Source organism: Trifolium pratense, linkage group LG4 (genome assembly GCF_020283565.1).
Source record: "Trifolium pratense cultivar HEN17-A07 linkage group LG4, ARS_RC_1.1, whole genome shotgun sequence".
In the NCBI taxonomy this organism is placed as follows: Eukaryota; Viridiplantae; Streptophyta; class Magnoliopsida; order Fabales; family Fabaceae; genus Trifolium; species Trifolium pratense.
Window position 1 is genome coordinate 15960374 of NC_060062.1, and position 20132 is coordinate 15980505.

Sequence of the window (20132 nt, forward strand, 5' to 3'; positions counted from 1 at the left end):
ATTTAGTTTTGGTTGCATCTCTTAATGTCTCTATCCTGTTGTCTTGGAATGAAGCAGTTTTGTTTCTAAAATCCAAGAGTTCTAGTGGCGAGACGCGAGATCCCAAGACGGAATATATTGGAAGCATTTGCTGATATTTTAATCTCCTGCTCTGCTGAGGTGCTTGGATGGTTTTTTAGCTTGGTTTTTAGCAGGGTCGAGCTTAGCCTTTGTTCAATTTTCTTATGCCAGTGACTAGTTGAGGCGCCAGTGGAGTCTGATTGGTTATGTATTCGGTTCTAGTTTGTATTGTATTGTTGTTTAGTCTTGGTGTGAGTTGCCTTGGTGCTTAGTTTTGAATCTCTAGTAGCTAGATGATTTTGCTCTTTAATAAATTTTGCTTATTAAAAAAAAAAATAATTTAGATCGGACGATTAATATCATTACTATTACTATTACTATGGCAACGAGTTAGTGCACTTAATTCGGTGTGAGTGTAGCCAGCAAAATAGAGTAAATTGTCGAATACTTCCTAAAATTTTAAAATTCGTCAACTACCCCTGAAATTTGGAAATAGACAAATATCCTCTGAAATTATAAAAAGTCAATCAAATTACCTCTGACGTAGACTCTGACTGGTAGTGTCAGGGAGCAATTTGATTGACACTACCAGACACTACCAGTCAGAGTCTACGTCAGAGGTAATTTGATTGACTTTTTATAATTTCAGGGGGTATTTGTCTATTTCTAAATTTTGGGAATATTTGACGAAATTTAAAATTTGAGGACATATTTGAGAGTTTACTCCAGCAAAATAATATAAAAAAGAATACTCGAAATTAGTACTATTTCGTTTGCCATGGGTAGTGGCTACTCCTACATTACTCAGACAGAGTCTGTCTTGACTCTTCATTCAGTTTCTCTCACACACACACTCACTGTTGCTTTAATCGTGCTACAAAAACAAACCATGACTAACTAACCCTTTTCAATTTCTGCTGAAAAATCCAAAATCCAAAACCCTTTTCCCTAATTTCCTTCATATCAACAACCTCAATGGCTTCTTCCACCACCCCTCCTCGCTATTCTAAATCCCAAATGTACTTGTTCAAAATCCTCCACATCATTTCCTCAATCCCACCCTCCAACAAAAATCGTCTTCCTTTTGATTTGAATCTCACTTTCTCTTCTGAATCTCCCACTAAAACCACAACCAACAACAACAACAACAACAACGACGAAAGACGACAACAACAAGAACATGAACAAGAACAAGAAGAACCAGAAGAGAAAGTTGTTGATCAAGAGAAAAATGTTGTTGATGACGTGGCAGCGGAGTTGGAAAACGAAAATGACATAAAAACAGAAACGACGTCGTTTCCACGTGGCGATTGTAATAACTGTTTTGATTTACTTATTGAAGCGGCGAGAGTTGTATCTGAAAAAAACAACAACGAGTCTGAGTCTGACTCGGCTGAAGAGAAACAAATTGGAACCGAGTTAATGATGACTCAGAGTCGTTGTGAAGAAAATGAGAGAGAGCCGGTGGTTCGGTCTAAAAGAGGGAGGCATCAATTGTTACCGTGCCGGTTCAGAGACTCGGTGGTTGAACCGTTGAAACGCACCGCTCGGAAAAATAAGAGATTGTCGTTTACTACTAATGCAAAGAAACGATTGCTTCGTTAAAGGGTAAATTTTTTTTTTATTTTTTTTTGGGTAAATAAAAATTGCTAATTTTAAGTAGTGTCTTTATTTACGTTTGTTTGAGATGTCTGTTCAAAACGATGTATCGTATGATTTAAGGATGTTTATTTGTGACAAGGTTACAAGGACATAAAAATTATAAGTTTAAAAATGTGTCTTGCAAACAAATCCTAAAACTCAAGTGCATGAGGATATATAGCATAATGACTCTATTAGTTAAGAAAATTTTCATAAAATATATTGAACACTTTTATAATATCAATTAATATTATAAATGTGACACTAGCTTGTTTACTCTCATTTCTTATCATGACCGAATAATGTTGTGGTTTGGTCTTCTAGATTAATATCACTTTTTATGAGAACTCTCTATATTTTTTTTTTTGGTGAATAGAACCCTCTATATTATTCTCTCTGTATATTTGTGATAATGAGATGTTGATAAAGAGCGCTAGTGTGACTTGAAGACCATAACTTCCTTATTCATAAACCCAATTTAGGGTTAATTATTGGTATTTCTATTTTAACTTATCACTAAAATAAAATTAGTCATTAGTCTATATACATCAAAGGTTCATACCCTATTAAATACTCATAACTCCATTTTAGCCAAATCTTAATATATCACTTTTAATTGAACTTATTACCTTCAATGACACTTCGCAATACATAATTATTCACATATAAAACCAATGTTGTCCATCAAAAAAAAAAAAAGACCAATGTTGTATTAACGATCTAACGGTAATGTCCTATCATGATATAGCTGGAGAAATTAATACAAAAGTAAAAGTAAGTTTGATCAATGTAACTACTATAGTAACTACTATAGTAAAAGTAAGTTTTTGTATATTAATTATTAATTAATTAAACAATTCTATTGATAAGTCGTTTTTATATACCCGCATTACATGATTAATACTATAGTAACTACTATTTGGCAGCAGTTATTTTTAGATTAAGCCGTAAGAACCTAACGAAGACTAGTACTAGATTAGTCTCTTATAGCTTTCTTTGGAAGCATGGGTTGATCATGCTTCGCTCACCATCTACTTGCTTCTCCTAAACCTTGTTGAATTAAGTCATTTACCCAACCAAAAAGTCATTATGTATAAATAAATATAAATACTCTTTTCGGCCTTAATTATAAACAAAAATTTACTTTTTAGATTATTGAATAAATGATATATAGTTGGACTATATTATAGTTCAAATATATCAGTTATTTAACTTATAATTAAGGCTGAAGGGAGTGCTGAGAATAGAGTGGAGAGTCAAGGAACATGTATAAGTGAATGCGAAAATTAAGAGAGTATAAGTTTCGATTTAATTCGTCTACACAAGTAACATGTTTAAAGTTAGGATTTAATTTGTCAAAAAAAAAAAGTTAGGATTTAATTCGTACACGGTTAACCAATTGTATCCAGTATCCGTTCAACTGTTAATGTTTTACTTTTGTGAAAGACATATTTAAAGTTGTACATATTGTAATGTGCTGACAAAGTAAAATTAAACTAATTACATAATTAAAATAAAAGTTGAGATATTACCGACAATAATTAGTTAAAGCAGTAAGGGTTTTGACATCTTAAGCATCTGGTAAGGGATTTGGTTCTTGGTTTTTTGGTTCTCGGTTTTTGCGTATAATAGAAATTCGGTTGAGAGGGAAGAATCAATCTTATGTATCCCACAAATTTTTCGACGAAAATTAGTTATCATTATGGATGGATGTGATTTCACTGGATGGTGATGTCACCGCATAAAATCAATTCCCAAGACCAATGAAACAACTTCAGTCCAAACAAACACTAAAATATATATCTTTAATTGTTACAATTAAAGACAACAGGTTGCGGTGGTTTGAGATTAGAAGTGATCAAGGTAAAAAACATTAGGGAGGTTCAATGCTTATGTTGGCTTTGTGGTGCTTTAGAATGTTTGTGAATGACTCGTGGCCGTGGTTATATGAAAGTATATTTTCATGTGGATACCAACGTTACTGTCGACACTTTGAGGAAGGATAGCATGGGTAGCGTAACTGGTTGATTTTGTTGCAGGCTTTAAACAATGATATACACGTGTTAAACCAATCTCATGTTTACAACGATGTTCTTTAAGGTATGATTTTTGTTTTTAATGGAAATAAATTTTTATATGTGCTCCTGATTTCCATTTTACGGTCATCGTTAATAGCAGTGTAAACTTGATTGTGGGTGGGTATTTTTGTGGATGAAGGTTGTATAGCTGCTCCTTTGGAGTTTTGGAGTTATTTTATGCTAGAGTTTGTATGTGATTGTCTGTGCAACTTTCGAGTAAATAATAGTTTGAGACCTTTACAACCCTTCATAGAAGGAGGGTAAAGTTTTCTCATTGTGATGCTAGGTTTGGACATTATTAATGAATATTCTAATTATCGAGAGAGAAAAAAAAAGTGGTGAAAACTTCGTATACCTATGTTATGATAACCAAAAAATGCGTTCAATTTAATCGTTATGCATGTCAACAAAACTCATATCCGGTTGAATCTGTCCGAGATTGACAAGGAAAATCCAATTTCATTGTGTTTGATTTCAGATTTTCTCCAATTTCAAAAGATAGGATGGAGACCGGGCGAAACTAAAATATTTGAACCTGGTTGGATATAAGGTTTTGGATATATTTTTCACCTTCATTAAAAATTGAGGCGGATACAGATATATTTAAATCCATTCAAATTCAGATAAAGCAAAGACCGGAGAAGAATGAAGATCCTCTCAAATATAAATTTAATTGGATATAGTCCAGTTTAATACGTACCTTTCATTAATTTTATTTGGTTTACAATATAGAACAGAAAATCAAACGTTAAACCTCATGAATAATATACTATCCAAACTCCAACTAAATATATACTAATAGTTTACCTTTTAATTTTTTTTATTTGAGTGAAGAGTTCACAACAAAAAGGGATTGAATGGTTGACATATAAACATGAGCTAGAGTCATATGCCCCTCTTTGTTGACATGCTGCCTATTAATCGTATGACTATAAATACACCGAAATGCATACTACTCCGTATATAAGCAAAAACTAACTTTTTAGGTTCATTATATATTTAATGTATTTATCTTATAATATAAACCAAATACATTAAATATGTAATGAACCTAGAAATGTGACTTTTGTTAATATATTGTTACGGAGAATGTACACCGCATCCTCATTGAGACATTGCCACTATATTTTAGGAAGATATTGCCATTTGCCTGATGCATTGTCGCGTCAATGTAACATCTATTGGTGTGCTTGTTTGTTTTGATGTCGGCAAAAGTTCTAATATTGCTCTAAAAAATCACATAAATGCTAAATGTTTTTTAGGGTTATGCTATTTGAATACTCCTTTCGATCCTTAATATAAGAGAAATTTTACTTTTTAGATTTATTGAAAACTTAATGTATCTAGTCCATAGATTCTTATAATGAATCTAAAAAGTAAAGTCTTTCTTATATTAAGGATCGGATGAAGTATTTAAAAATAGTAAAATAATGTTTTTTATTTTACAAAAGTAAAGTAATGTATTTAAAACACCATATATAAATTGTTTGGTTCAACCATGAATTGTCACTAAAGTAAAATTGTTTAATTGACCGAATTTTTAATGTTAATATCACGTTTATTTTTAAGAAGTTAAATTTGCTTATCCAAATTGACATTATAGAGAATCGAACCTTAGATTTCAAGAGGAGTACACTCCCAAGTCCCAAGTCAATATCAATGCACCAACCCAAGTGAGTTGTTAATATCACGTTTTGACTTGAGATCATCCATTTATTTATTTTTTTCTTATTCGTATAGTGAAATAAATGTGGTTTTTACACATTTGTTGTTTCAATTTTCATATTGGTATTGTGAATTTTATATTTCAATTTTGGTGTAGTGTATTTTGCCTTTGTGTGATGTTTATTTGTTTTAAATCGAAAGATTAGTTTCATTCTAATGTAGGTTAAATCAAATGACTTCAGTGTTTCAACTTTACAAATTCAAAGATATTAATATTCCGGACAGTTCGATATAGTCATATTTTTCTGTTTATATAATTTATTATTTTATATTATTAACATAAATGTTATGATAATATCATTTATTTTTCCAATCTTAAATTTTTATTATACAGTCCACAAATCCTAGTTCAACTGACAGAAATGTCGAAATTGCTAGTGTCAGACGTCATGACTGAGGTTCGATCCTTGGTCCATCCACTTTGTGTGTGTGAGTTTTTAATGGTTTGTCATTTCGTCTATGTACAAAAAAAATATTATAGTATTATATCAATTTAAATAAATAAATATATCATTTATTTTTTTTAAAAAAAAAACTTATAAATTGTTTAGACAGTAGTGTGGGAATTTGATTTGAGCCACAATAATCAACCATCTGAGTTCTCCATCGGTGAATATTGTGATGCTTTATGCAACGTTTATTTAGCAGGAAATTCATCTATATTTATTTTTTAAAATAAATATTTAACCCTATAAAATAATAATTAAAAAAAAGACACGTTTCATTTTCGTTTTATATAGACATAAGACCGCCACTCTCTGCCACTTTACGTATAAAAAAATCCAAAAGATTCAGAGGCTCACACTCCAAGTCTCCATTCATCAAATCTTCATAGTTTTCGTAACGCTCAAAAAATATATTCTTCCCGTTTTACCCTTCTGGCATGATAGCTTTCAATAACTATAAACCACAGAACCAAATCTCTTCACCACTCACTATAGATATTTCAGATACCATTGATTGAAGTTGAAAATACCACTTTACCCCTCACTGTAAAACACTCCGATGCCGAACCTCAACAACAACCTTACCAGTCCGGTGGAAAATCACCGGCGAGGTAAATTACCAGAGAAATCGTCTTCTTTTTACGGTCAGAATTCTGCGACGGCGGCTGGTGTAAAACTCCGGCGGCCGAAGACTATGCCGGAACTTGGACCGGATAGGAAGCGTGCGGCAATGACGACGACGGCGGCTGAGATTTTTCCGAAACAGCCGCCGAAGTTTCTGCTTAAGGTTATGATGATAGGGAGCCTTGGTCCGGTGCAAGTTTTGATGACGCCGGAATCGACGGTGGGAGATTTGATAACGGCGGCGGTGCGGTTATATGTTAAGGAAGGTCGCCGTCCAATCTTGCCGTCGAATGAGGCTTCATACTTCGATCTTCATTATTCTCAGTTCAGCTTGGAAAGTAAGTCATGGCTTCGTTTTTAATAATTTGTTTGTGTTTAAATTTAAATATATTTTTTATTCACAATTTTGTTTTATTTACAATTTTAGAGCCAGTTTATTTTATTTAATTTTTATTTTTTTAAGGTTAATATTTTTTTGATAAATTAACAACATCTAAATATTAAAGTAGAGATTAAAATTTGTTTATAGAGGTTATTGTGAATTTTAGTACTAGTTAAGAAAAAGAAATGCTAGAAACCAATATGTTAATTGTGTATTTTTAGAAAATAATAAAAATATTATTTTCAATTTTCAAAAATGTATCATTTCTATCACACAAAAAAGTGTGAATCTACATAAATAAATAAAAAAACACTAAAAAGTCTAATCTACTTGGAAGGTGTGATGATATCCACTTTACTTGTCAATTCAATTGTCAGCTTACTCAACTTTAGCTTCAGACTTATGCCAAGAGAAAAATTATCTTCAAATTTACATATGTTGAAAAATTGTCATATTTTTAAATTAATACACTTCCTTAGTCCTTGTTATAAAGAAAAATATATTTTTCAGGTTAATATTTAATGCATTTGATTTATTATTTGATGTATTTGGTTTATAATATGAACTAAATGTATCTAATATTTTATGAATCTAAAAAGTAAATGTATCAGAAGAACTAAATTTTTGTGTCAATCGTGACAATATGGTTTAAATAATTAGCGGGTTGATCTAGAGTAATCAGAAAAAGTGAACAGATGTCTAATAGCAAATCGTCAAAAATATAAACTGTACTATATCATATGGTGTCAGAAGAGAACACCTTTTATAGAAGGGATGATAGATCCATCGGAACATTGAATTGTGACGGCTACAAGATAATTACTCATTAATACTCCTTCCGATCTTTAGAGAGTTTACATTTTAGATTTATTGAGAATCTAATATATTGTATTCCAACACCATTAATTGTCGTGGAGGCAATACGATTCGAATGGGAGGTGAAAGGCTTGGCGCACCTTTATGCTTTTGTGGCATGTCATTGTAGCGAGCTCTCGAACTTTGGAGCAATCCAGAAGTGGTCACAAGAAATTGGATTTGGTGTTGTTAGTGCGTAGTAATGCATCTGAACTTTCTGATCACAAACTAGCGAATCAAATCTTTTAGCGATTGTTTTTTTCTATATTTAATCTGCGAAGTTCGATCATAAATCAACGATCAATATTTAAAACAGCGTAAAACAGTGTGCTTGCTTTATCTACCGCATGCTATTCAAATCCGTGGTCACAACTTCTTGCTTGTTTAGGTGTTGACACCTAATAATTGATATTGAGTGGTTTAGACATTGCTGTTTTATTTTCTTGGATACGTTTTTGTATCCGAACCTTTTTAGACTCTTTGTATCATACAGTATTTCTTTTAGAATTTCTTGTGTTTTGAAAAATATTTTAAATTTTCAAAGAAAAAATTATAAATAAATTTGTAAATAAGATAGCAAATGAAACAAAGTAAAGAGATGAAAAGTACATATTAATTTTTATTTTAATATAATTTTTGTAGGATGGAAATTGATCTGTTTCATTAGTGCAGGTTTAGATAGAAATGAGAAGCTGAGGGAAATTGGATCAAGGAATTTCTTCATCTGTCCAAAGAACAACATTGGAGAGAGTGATGGTGTAGATGATAGCGTAACGGTGTCGTTTGGTTCGTGTTCCACACAAGCTGAAAAACCGTGCAAAGGTTTCGGTTGGTTGAGTAAGGTGTATAGTTTCTTGCTATGAAAAACTGATAATAATGATTCGGTGAGAATTAATCATCACTTGCCATGATGCCAAGTGCCAACAGCAACATTTAGTAGTATATTCAATAATTTTGTATTTATGTAATTTTATCTTCAAATTTTTCAATAATTTTTTCATTTTTTATTTTCAAAATAATGCGCATAAGCCTGTTAGGACGGATATATATACACTAAAGCTAAAAAAGGTGAATCTGCAAACAATTTTGCAGCACCTAGGTTAATAGCTACATGGATCAGAGATGACTTCGCCAATGATACTTCTCTTCCGTTTCGGTGAATGGAAGAGAGGTTGTGTATTTGCAGGTGCTCCAACGCTAAGTTAGTAAGGATGACTAATAGAAAGCACGCTACAATTAATTACTGTATATATAATGTGATGTTCATTTATTAAGTTAAGTTCACGTGGACTATTGTTAATGTTTTTTCAAAATTATATGAAATAAGTTTATTTCTTTTAAAAAAAAGTTCAAAAGTTTATGTGAGTTTAACTCAGTTTTTTTTACGAAGAGTTTAACTCAGTTGGTAGAAACATTAATATTGTATAGAGGAGTGCTAGCAACACACTTCAATAACAAACACACTCCAACACACTCTCTTTTATTGGTTAAAATTTATATGGGTCCCATAAAAGTTATATGGGTCCACATTTTTTTATGGGACCCATGTGAATTTCAACCAATAAAAGAGAGTGTGTTGGAGTGTGTTTGTTAAAGAGTGTGTTGCTAGCATTATTCTATTGTATAAATTTGAATTTGAACTTCAAACACTTTATTAATTGACAGTTGAATTATTAGCCAATAGCCACTAAATCACTTAAAAATGAAAGAAGAAAATGTTCAAAATAAAGCCGTGAATGACATCAATGAATGAGTTGGCCGGTTACTTGTGTTACAAAAAGGTCGGCTACGCAGTTCATGTTGTGTTTTTTGCTTCCTCTTACTTCGTTTTCTTTCTTTACGTTGTTGTTTCATATTTTTCCTGCATGTTAAGCAATTTCGTCATGGAAATCTACCTACGATAGGTCTACATCATTGATGTTGATATTTTTTGTCGACATATCTTTTTATTATTGGTATACCATAATAGTACCATGATCAAATGAAAAGGTAGTAGATATTTTCGTCAAATAGTAATAAGATGCCAATAAAAATCTTTGTTAAATTTAATTATTCCGCAAACCATCATTTTAATCAATATCTATAATTTATAATATGAATAAAGTCAAGACTATTTGTCTTTCTTTCTCTTCCAAATACTCTTCTCTTAGACATTCTCAATTCTTATGCATTTGACATTTAATGCTATTATTACAATTAATTTTTTTGACAATATTCCACAATAAACGTTCATACATTTTAAATATAGTTCACTGTTGTCAACTTGTCGTTCCTAAATAATAATTTTTTAATATATATTATTGTTATTATTATTAAATATTATATTTTACATCAAACTTGTTATTATACTTTTTTTATAATATTAATATTTAATTAAAAAAATATAATTTATAATTTCGATAGCTAAAAATGGATCCAAATTAAACCATACTAGATTGGACCAGATCTTATTATTTTAATCACTTTTTTTTAAGCAAAATGAAAAATATATTAAATAAAATAAAGTGATACAAAGATTGGGGGACATCACAACAACTGACCCAGATAAAAAACAAATCGTGATAAATCAAAACAGTCCTAATAAATCTTAACAAACAACACTCATCTCGAGCGCAACCCAACGAACTTGCGCACGGGTGCAAAACCAAGTTAAAAAAAAAGGAGAAGAGTGAAAATCTGCAGAGAACAATTAGGCTACAAAGTGGCGAATGGAACGACCGCCAACACAGAATCCACAACCACGTACCAACAACTCATCCGAACTGAATTAAATTAAATTTAAGTAAATAAATTGCCACCAAATTTACAATTACCGCTCACAATTAATATGTCGACGCAATGTTGTTTTATACCAAAAAAAAATGTACACTCGGCTTTTATTTATTTTTTGGCAAATTACAGTTGGCTTTTATTATTATTATTTTTTTTTTTTGCAAATTTATTTTATAAAAAAAAACCCTTACACTTTCTAATTCATTTTATAAAATGACAAATTAACATTTGTCAATTTTTTTTTTATAAGCGTCAACGTTGTGTGTTAGTTTTTGCCAATTTAGTATTTTGAATTTGGATCCTCTCCAATTTTCCTCTCATTTCAGCTTCAGCTTTTGATTCCATTTTTATCATTTCGCTACCTAAGCGAACGTTATAAAAGTAGGGTTTTTCGGAGGGTTTTCACTATCTAAATAACGGACGGGATATTTTGATAAATTTATATGCCGCGCAAGAAAATAGATAAAACGACTAAAGAAATTCTCTTCTATCTCAGTAACAGGGCCCGCCCAAACGCAAAGCTAATGAAGGTGTGACTTTAGGCCCCAAAATTTTAAAAAATTATAAAGCCCATTAGGCCCCCAAATGTAACAATTGTATTGTATAATAATAATAATAATAATAATAATAATAATAATAATAATAATAACACTGTAAAAAAAATTTAAAAAAATAAATAATAATAATAATAATAATAATAATAATAATAATAATAATAATAAAATCCTCATATGCATAAAAATGTATCCAGTTCAATTGACTTCATGTGCTGTAATGTTAGCCTAATGTCACCGGCTTAAAACTCTGTGAGTGCATTTTCATTTGCATTTTCTTTTGCTTTACTATTACACCAAGAAGATATTGATCGCAGGCAAGCTCAATTAAGTTACTTAGAGTTTGGGAAAAATAAGTTATAAACTAGCTGATAGCTGAAAAGTTAGTTTATAGTTGATGGCTGAAAATTATCTAATTGAAATTAAAGTGTATGATAAAATTAGTTTTTAAAGTAGTTAATAAATATAAAATGACATAATTGATATAACGGATAATTTCTTTTTTAGAGTGGGTAGTTATTAAATTAAATGGTAAAAATGGAATAAAGTATAAAAAACTATAAGTTATAAACTCAAACGCTACTTGAAATAACATCTGAAAAAAAACTATAAGCTAGTAAAAAAAACTTGTTACCAAACACCTCTAATTTTTTGAAACAAACTTATAAGCTCATATAATAAGCTATAAGCTAACTTATTTATATTACCAAACACAGTAGTAGAATTTACTAGCTGGTTGCTAATTACTATAGTGCACTTTACCATTACTTTGATTTTTGTATTAACGTATCTTATATCCAAATATCGCTAGCTCCGGCCTATATCGCTTGTGGGCAGCCTTTATAAAATTTTGGCAAAGGTGTTAGCGAACCGGTTGCGTCTCGTGATGGGCAGTGTGATTTCTGTTTCCCAGACGGCGTTTGTTAAGGGCCGGCAGATTCTTGACGGCATCCTTATTGCGAATGAGGTTGTGGATGAGGCCCGCAAGTCTAAGAAGGAGTTGCTTCTCTTTAAAGTTGATTTTGAGAAGGCTTATGATTCTGTTGATTGGGGTTATTTGGACGCTGTAATGGGGAGAATGGGATTCCCGACCCTTTAGAGGAAGTGGATAAGAGAGTGTGTGTGTACAGCTACTGCTTCTGTCCTAGTCAATGGTAGTCCAGCTGATGAGTTTCCTCTAGAGAGGGGCTTAAGACAAGGGGATTCGTTGTCCCCTTTTCTTTTCCTGATGGCTGCGGAGGGTTTACATGTGTTGATGGAGGCCATGGTGGAGCGTGATTTGTTTACGGGGTATAGTGTTGGCGAGATAGCTCCAGTTTCGGTGTCGCATCTTCAGTTCGCCGACGATACGTTATTGATGGGGACAAAGTGTTGGGCGAATGTTCGTGCTTTGCGGGCTGTCCTTGTGCTATTCGAGTCTATGTCGGGTTTGCGTGTTAACTTTCACAAAAGCCTGCTGGTTGGGGTTAATATCCCTGATTCTTGGTTAGGTGAGGCGGCGTCAGCTCTGTGTTGTAAAGTGGGAAAAATTCATTTCCTTTATTTAGGCCTTCCTATTGGGGGTGATCCGAGGCGCTTAGGTTTTTGGGAACCTGTTTTGGATCGTTTAAAGAATCGTTTAGCGGGATGGAGGAGTCGTTTTCTCTCTTTTGGTGGTCGTCTAGTTCTGCTTAAATCTGTGTTGACCTCTCTGCCTGTCTATGCTCTTTCCTTCTTTAAGGCTCCCTCAGGTACTATCTCTTCTATTGAATCTATTTTGATTAAATTTTTTTGGGGGGGAAGTGAGGACTTTAGGAAAATATCTTGGATTAGCTGGAAAACTATATGCTTACGTAAGGAGTATGGGGGTTTGGGGGTGAGGCAGCTGAGAGAGTTTAATCTTGCCCTGTTAGGCAAATGGTGTTGGAGGATGCTAGTGGATCGAGAGGGTTTGTGGTTTCGAGTGTTGGCAGGCCGTTATGGAGTTGAGCGAGGTAGGCTGTGTGAGGGTGGAGCGCGTGGGTCTACATGGTGGAGGGAGATGGCGCGTATTTGGGATGGCGGAGGAGAGCTAGGGGGAGGGTGGTTCAGAGAGCATGTTTCGAGAAAGGTGCGGGATGGGTCCGATACTTTTTTCTGGACCGATCCCTGGGTGGATGGAATCTCGTTGCGGGAGCGATTTGGGCGGTTGTTTGACTTGGCAGAAAACAAATCGGCTTTAGTGGCTGAGATGTTTATGCAGGGTTGGGGGATTGGAGGAGCGGCGTGGGTGTGGCGGCGTCAGTTGAGGGCGTGGGAGGAGGAGTTGTTGGGGGAGTGTCAGTCTTTACTTCTTACCCTCTTTTTGCAGGACCATGTTCCAGATAGGTGGAAGTGGCAGTCTGCCCTGGATGACGTTTATACTGTTCGTTGTGCATATCAGCTGTTGACGACACGGGATGCAGTTACTTTGGATGATGCGTCAGGTCTTATTTGGCATCGTCAGGTTCCTTTGAAGGTTTCCATTTGCGCCTGGCGACTCTTGCAGGACAGGTTACCTACCAAAGCAAACTTGGTTACTCGAGGGATTTTATTTGAGGCGGGAAATCATTGTGTTTCTGGATGCGGAGAGGTTGAGACGGCTCAGCACCTGTTCCTTTCTTGCAGTACCTTTGGTGTTCTTTGGTCTCTTGTTAGCTCTTGGATTGACTCTTCTTTGGTGACAGCTCAGACTATTCCCGATCATTTTGTTCAGTTTACATACTCAACAGGTGGTCTTCGAGCACGACGTTCTTTCATACAGCTTATATGGCTGGCTTGTGTGTGGGTTATGTGGACCGAAAGAAATTACAGTTTATTCAGAGACTCAGCAAACACAGTGCATCATATGTTGGACAAGATCAAGACTTTTTCTTTTAGGTGGTTGAAAGCGACGAGTAGTACTTTAGCTTTGAACTGCCATAATTGGTGGTTTAGTCCTATGCTTTGTTTGGGCTTTGTATAGTTTCTTTTGGTCCTTGTATTTTGACTTTTTTGTAACCTTACTTAGTCTTCCTTGATACGTCTTGTGCTGAGTAGACTTTTGTTTATATAATGATCTCATTTTGACTTGTTCAAAAATATATATATATATATATATATATATATATATATATATATATATATATATATATATATATATATATATATATATATATATATATATATATATATATGGAGCAAGTGTAATCATAATTCAATTAATGAATCATTTCATCTTATCATTTCATTCTCATATTATTTACTGCTCTTTTTTTGTTGTGAAAAAGTAAATGATTGACTTCCTTTTTTATTTTTAATAAAATGCTTTACAATCTGGATAATGTTATTTATTTCAATATTAAAACATTGTCTATACCATAATATTCCAATAAAAAAACTATACCATAATATAAAAGAATTATTAAAAACAAATATACCAATTTTAATACATATAAATTATCAATACATTTTAATTTCTTTAGGGTTTATGTACAATTCTTTCAAGTCAATTTCTATATTGGATTCGTTTTTATATGTAGGGCTTCCCTCTAGCTTCAATTAGACATCTATTAGTGGACGGTAAAATTAATTTCTCGAATTAGTTTATCCTTAAATTGGATATCGAGTTTCAATAAAAAAAATTACTAATAATAATTAAGGTAAACTTTTTATTTTACTTGTTTTATAACAAATTTTTTATTTTACTTTTTTTTTATGTAATAGATCTCATTTTAATATCTGTTTTAAGTCTCACATAGTATGTTGGACAGACCCTGCTTAGCAAACGCGGTTGTCAAAGTTTCTCTATTGTATTTATTTTAATATTTGTTTTAAGTCTTACAAAAAGGACCAATTTAATAATTGTTTCTTATAAAAAGGGTATAAATGGAATTGTAACAATAAATTTAATGATTGTTTCTTATAAAAAAGATCAATTTTTTTTTTCTCCAAATTATTCCTTATAAAAAGGACCGGAGGAAGTATATTGTACTAAGACTCATTATCTCCAATATATTGTACTAGACTACTTTGATAAAATGAAAAAAAAAATGTGTTTCCATTTTTTATTTTATTTTTTCATACAGAATATTTTTCCCTTATATGTTAGAAACCCTAATACGTCTATATAAATATGTTAGAAACCCCATAAACCCTATTTTCATTCTTCTGCAAACAAACGAGTTCCCCTCTTTTTTCACTCCCTTTCTCTCTTCTCGCCTCTTTCTCGCTCAAATCTAATCACAAATGGAGTTTTGGGGTATCTCTCTCTCTCTCTCTCTCTCTCGCTTTCGATTCCAATTTTACTTCACTAATTTCACTTTCTAATAGTATTGTACTGAAATCTCAACACCGATTGTATTCTAGTAGTATTGAATCTATCGGTCATAGTTAGATAGGAAATTTTCATTTGTTAGATATTTTTTTGATTTATTTTTCGCAATTTCGTCTAATTATACATTGTTTTGAAATTTAGGTGCTGAGGTTAAAGTTGGAGAATCTGTTAAAGTTGATCCAGAGTTGGGATACATCCACATTTCTCAGGTTATAATTTGTTTATGTTATTTCATCACTATTGTATTATTAGTTATTTCAACTTAGTTGTTGAAGAAATGTGATTATGCGGTTATAAAAATTAATTTTGTATAATTGATTTTACTTAAAAGTAAGTTGAGTGTAAAGTGGTTTATATTTGAATATATTTGCTTAAAAATGGATGGATACATATGAAGCACGGATACCTCTATGATTAGGCGTGTCGTTGTCCGTGTCAAGTGTCAGTGTCGGAGTCTGTGCTTCATATACATTAATGTAAAAGTGCGGAAAAAACACATTTAGACTTAGAAGGTAGAAATCCTAGGTTCAAGTTAGGATCAATTTTGGGGATAAAATTAATTTTACTCGAGAGGGACCAAAGATGTCAAAATCAAGTTTACATTTCCAGAATCAATTTTGGCTGTTGCAAACTTGGAAGCAAACATAGGTTATGTTGTTTTTTAAAAATAGTCTGATAAGGTGTAACTTGTTATTTTCAGGCTGCACTCGGGGAAGTGAAGAAAGACAAAGCAACTGAACCGGTTGTTGTGTATGTGAAAGTTGATGGTCAGAAGCTTGTTCTGGGAACTCTTATTAAGGATGCCATTCCTCACACAACTTTGAATATAGTTCTAGACAGGGTGGCTGAACTTTCCCATAATTCAAAAAATGCTGCTGTCCATTTTTCTGGATACAAAGTTCTTGAGTAATTTTTCGCACTCTTGTGGTTTATTATAAATTGGTCTACCTTTCTATAGAGAATGTTTATTTGGATCTTTTGTATTCATTTTATGTTTTTATTTAAGTTAATATTTGTGTAAGCTTCTTTAGAGAATGTGTTTGGACCTGTTGTTTTCATTTCATGTTTTTATTTAAGTTAATATTTGTTTAGCTTTCGTTAGAGAGTATGTGTTTGGAGATTTGACCAATTTTAAAAACCGGACTAGAAACTGAGTAGACATATTTGGGCTATGGTTCAGCTGTCCTAAACAGCTTGATTCGAGACAAAACCGTGATTGGACTGTTAACATAACTGAGCTGTAGTAACTGCTAGTATAAGGTTCAAACGGTTGAAATGTTTGGTTTGGATTTTTAAAACACTTGTTTGGACATGTTTTTTTTGCTAATCATCCTAATATATCCATGTGTATCATGCCTCACTACTAATTCATCATTTATCTTTCTTTTTCTCTCAACTTCTGATGTCTTTCCTGTGGCAGCGATGGAGATTTTGACGACTCTGACGAATCTGGTGAGATTCAATCGTTTGTTTCAAAATGTTATTCTTGTTCTGGATAAGTCGGTTTCTCAAACTTTGTTTTGCTTTGTGTTATTTGTACAGATAGTGAAGCTGAACTTGCTCCTTTGACGGAACCTGGTAGATATTGCTCTTAATCTGAAGTTTATTACATAATATAATACTTCTTTGATTACTAATAATTATCATCTTTTATGAAACTTTGAATCAAAAGCTGAGGCTGCAAAGGAGCTTGGAAAACCTGCTGCTGAAACTGGTGCAGTGGCAAAGCAAGTCGTCAAGCGTGTGAAAGTTGAAGGTGAATCTGATTCTGATTCTTCTGAGGAGGTATATTAGTAACTTCTGGTTTAAATTGCACTTTCATGTAATTCGTTCTTTATGTGTGATGTATCATTATTTTTACTTTGCTATCTTATATCTTCAAAAAGGAAATAAGATGCTTTTTCTTCGAGTTTATATGAGTCTTTTTGGTAAACATTGGTTTTATATTGTATAAGAGAATAAATTTTTTGAACGAAATCTCGTATGAGAAATTGATTGTTTCTTGCTGGTATATAGTGTTATTTGAGATTTTTTATGGTAAATTCTTTCATTTGTCATTTTAGTTTGATTCTGATAGTGAGGACAGTGAAAGTGAAGAAGAGACTCCCACTCCTGTTAAGAAGGTAATCAACTGTTGTACAATGCAGTTCTCTGTTTTGTTATTTATTATCTTATGATTGTATTATGAACAGATTACACCAGTACTTATGCATGTTTTCATGTTTTGAAGGTGGATCAGGGCAAGAGCATCAAGGGAACAAATAAGAATGCACCAAAAGCCCCAGTTCCTACCAAGAAGACTAAAATTGCTACTCCTGAAAAGACTGATTCTGATTCTGATGACGATATTAGTGATGAAGATATCAGTGATGATGATATTAGTGATGAAGATTCTAGTGATGAAGAGACTCCTGTTCAGAAGGTAATCTACTGCTGTACAATGCAGTTCTCTGTTTTGTTTTTTTTATTCTCTTATGATTGTATTATGCGCAGACTACACTAGTACTTATACATGGTTTCATGTTTTGAATGTGGATCAGGGCAAGAATAACAAGAGACCAAATGAGGCTGCACCACAAACTCCAGTTTCTGCCAAGAGAGCTAAAAATGCTACTCCTGGAAAGACTGGTAAGGTTATTAAACATACACACACGAGCACACAATACTTTGCATTATATATTCAGCAAGTGTTTGGGCATTATGAGAACTCATGCAACATGTGATTAAACATAAGCTGTTTTTCATAAGCTTATTGAAATAAGCTAAAAATGTTTATAAGTATGTCATAACTCAACGTATATTCAGAAGCTCAACAAAAGACATCAAGTGCTTGTGTCACATGATAAATCCTCAAATAAAATCCATAGAATCTATTCTGATTGATTAGTTTCCCTTGCAGTTTTCCCGTTTAGATGACTAAGTCTGTTTTTAGATGCTTGGTTGGTGCTGTGTTTATGCCAATGTTTTCTTACATTTGTGTGTTCATGATAAATTTATTTGCTTTGAGCGCATAACAAATTATTTCTATTTTCGTTGGCATTATATGCTTGAATGGTAAATGTAATTGGTTATAGTAATTGTTTATATTTCTCCCTATTTAATATTCTTTTATGCAGTGATCATATCTTGATTATATTTCATCCTGTTTAACTGGTTATAGTAATCTGTCTTACAACTCTGTTTTTAGATGCTTGGTTGGTACAGTGTGTATGCGAATGCTTTTCTACATTTGTGTGTTCATGATAAATTGATTTGCATAACAAATTTATATCTTCCATGGCATTCTATGATAAATGTAATTGGTTATAGTGATTGTTTATTTTCCCCCTATTTAATATTCTTGATTAAATTTGTGTTGTAGATGATAAAAAAGCTGTACACATAGCCACTCCCCATCCTAACAAGAAAGGTGGAAAAACTCCTCAGAATGGTGCTAAGGATCAGTCTCCCAGTTCTAGCAAGTATGATTTTTTCCTCTTGAAATAGTTAAACAAATATGATTTGACAAAGCTGATGAATAATTTTGTTTGTTAGATCATGACTTAATTATGATTTTTTAATGGTATTTTCAGGTCTAAAAAGTCCAAGCAAGGCCGTCGTTGAGTTATTGCATTGATGACCGTATTCATGTAGTAATTTTCCCTTATATTACAGTGAGTATGGTGAAAAAAATTGATCTTTTATCCTAGCTTTAGACTACAAGCTGCGGAAAGTTTGAGGTGAAAACATAGTTTGGAAATTTTTGATGATACTGTTTAACATCCAATATATTCACATTATTGCCTTTAGATCTTGGTTGTAAATTGGTTTTTGGAGAGCGACCGTTAAAGTTGATTTTGTATTTTGCCGTTATGGGTGACCGTATTAAACCTGATGCGAAGCTTTCCTTTTCACTGGCATTCTGATTTTCAGTATTGTTATTGATTTCCTTCTCTGCTAACAAAATACTACATCAACTAGATTCTTAATCAAACGTGTAACTGATTTTATTTTTGATCAATGTTCGATTACTCACTCTTGCAATTCTAATACACTTGGAGTGTGTATTCTGATGTTTGAATTATTATGGGCATGTTTGTTTGAGATTTTAAAAAAAATGATATTTTTTTTAAAAAAATCATTTTTAAGAAAATCATTTTTTTTTAGAGATTTTGAAAAAAATCTAAAGTTATTTGCCGTTTGTTTACAATCATTAAAATCTATTTTTTTTAAGATGGTGAGGGATGGTGAATGATAAAAAAAAATTGATTTTGATAAAAGCTAATGAAAATAGATTCTCATTTTGATGAAAAAAATGATTTTTTTTTACTAAAATGATTTTTGAAAAAATTTGAAACAAACACAAGATAAAAAAAATAGATTTTTTTGGAGAAAAATCTGAAACAAACATGACCTACTTTTAAAGTAGTATAGTTTTTTCATGCGTTATTCTGCAAGGTGGTTATCAAATTTATTTGTCTATTTAAACCTAAGTGTGTGTTTGGTTTGACGGTAAAAAGAATTGGTTCTGGCAGAAAAGAATTGGTTCTGGCAGAATTAAGTTTGATAGAATTGATTTTGATAAAAGTGAGTTGAGGTTAATTGATTTGTGTTTGGATACATTAACTTGAAAGTGATTCTCAACATTTGGTGTTGTTTGAATAATTTAAATTAAAAGTACTTTTAGATGTGAAATTACCAAGT

The 20132-nt window shown here is 32.4% G+C and overlaps 3 protein-coding genes across 3 annotated transcripts; all 3 read left to right on the forward strand.

Moving 5' to 3' along the window:
- Positions 1–6256: 6256 nt before the first annotated feature.
- On the forward strand, positions 6257–9134 carry LOC123921889. The gene is made up of 2 exons (XM_045974592.1): positions 6257–6912; positions 8484–9134. Exons 1-2 carry the CDS (start codon positions 6510–6512, stop codon positions 8672–8674), a joined length of 594 nt encoding a protein of 197 aa, XP_045830548.1. The 5' UTR covers positions 6257–6509; the 3' UTR covers positions 8675–9134.
- Positions 9135–12023: 2889 nt separating this feature from the next.
- Positions 12024–14173, forward strand: LOC123922177. The gene is made up of 5 exons (XM_045974922.1): positions 12024–12189; positions 12286–12627; positions 13090–13385; positions 13467–13914; positions 14145–14173. The coding sequence occupies exons 1-5, from the start codon at positions 12024–12026 to the stop codon at positions 14171–14173; spliced, it is 1281 nt and encodes a 426-aa protein (XP_045830878.1).
- A 982-nt stretch (positions 14174–15155) lies between these two features.
- Positions 15156–19447, forward strand: LOC123921425 (histone deacetylase HDT1-like). Its single transcript, XM_045973964.1, has 11 exons — positions 15156–15374; positions 15591–15658; positions 16150–16355; positions 16870–16901; positions 16992–17027; positions 17122–17234; positions 17513–17572; positions 17680–17871; positions 17990–18077; positions 18811–18910; positions 19022–19447. The coding sequence occupies exons 1-11, from the start codon at positions 15362–15364 to the stop codon at positions 19050–19052; spliced, it is 939 nt and encodes a 312-aa protein (XP_045829920.1). The 5' UTR covers positions 15156–15361; the 3' UTR covers positions 19053–19447.
- Positions 19448–20132: the final 685 nt, after the last annotated feature.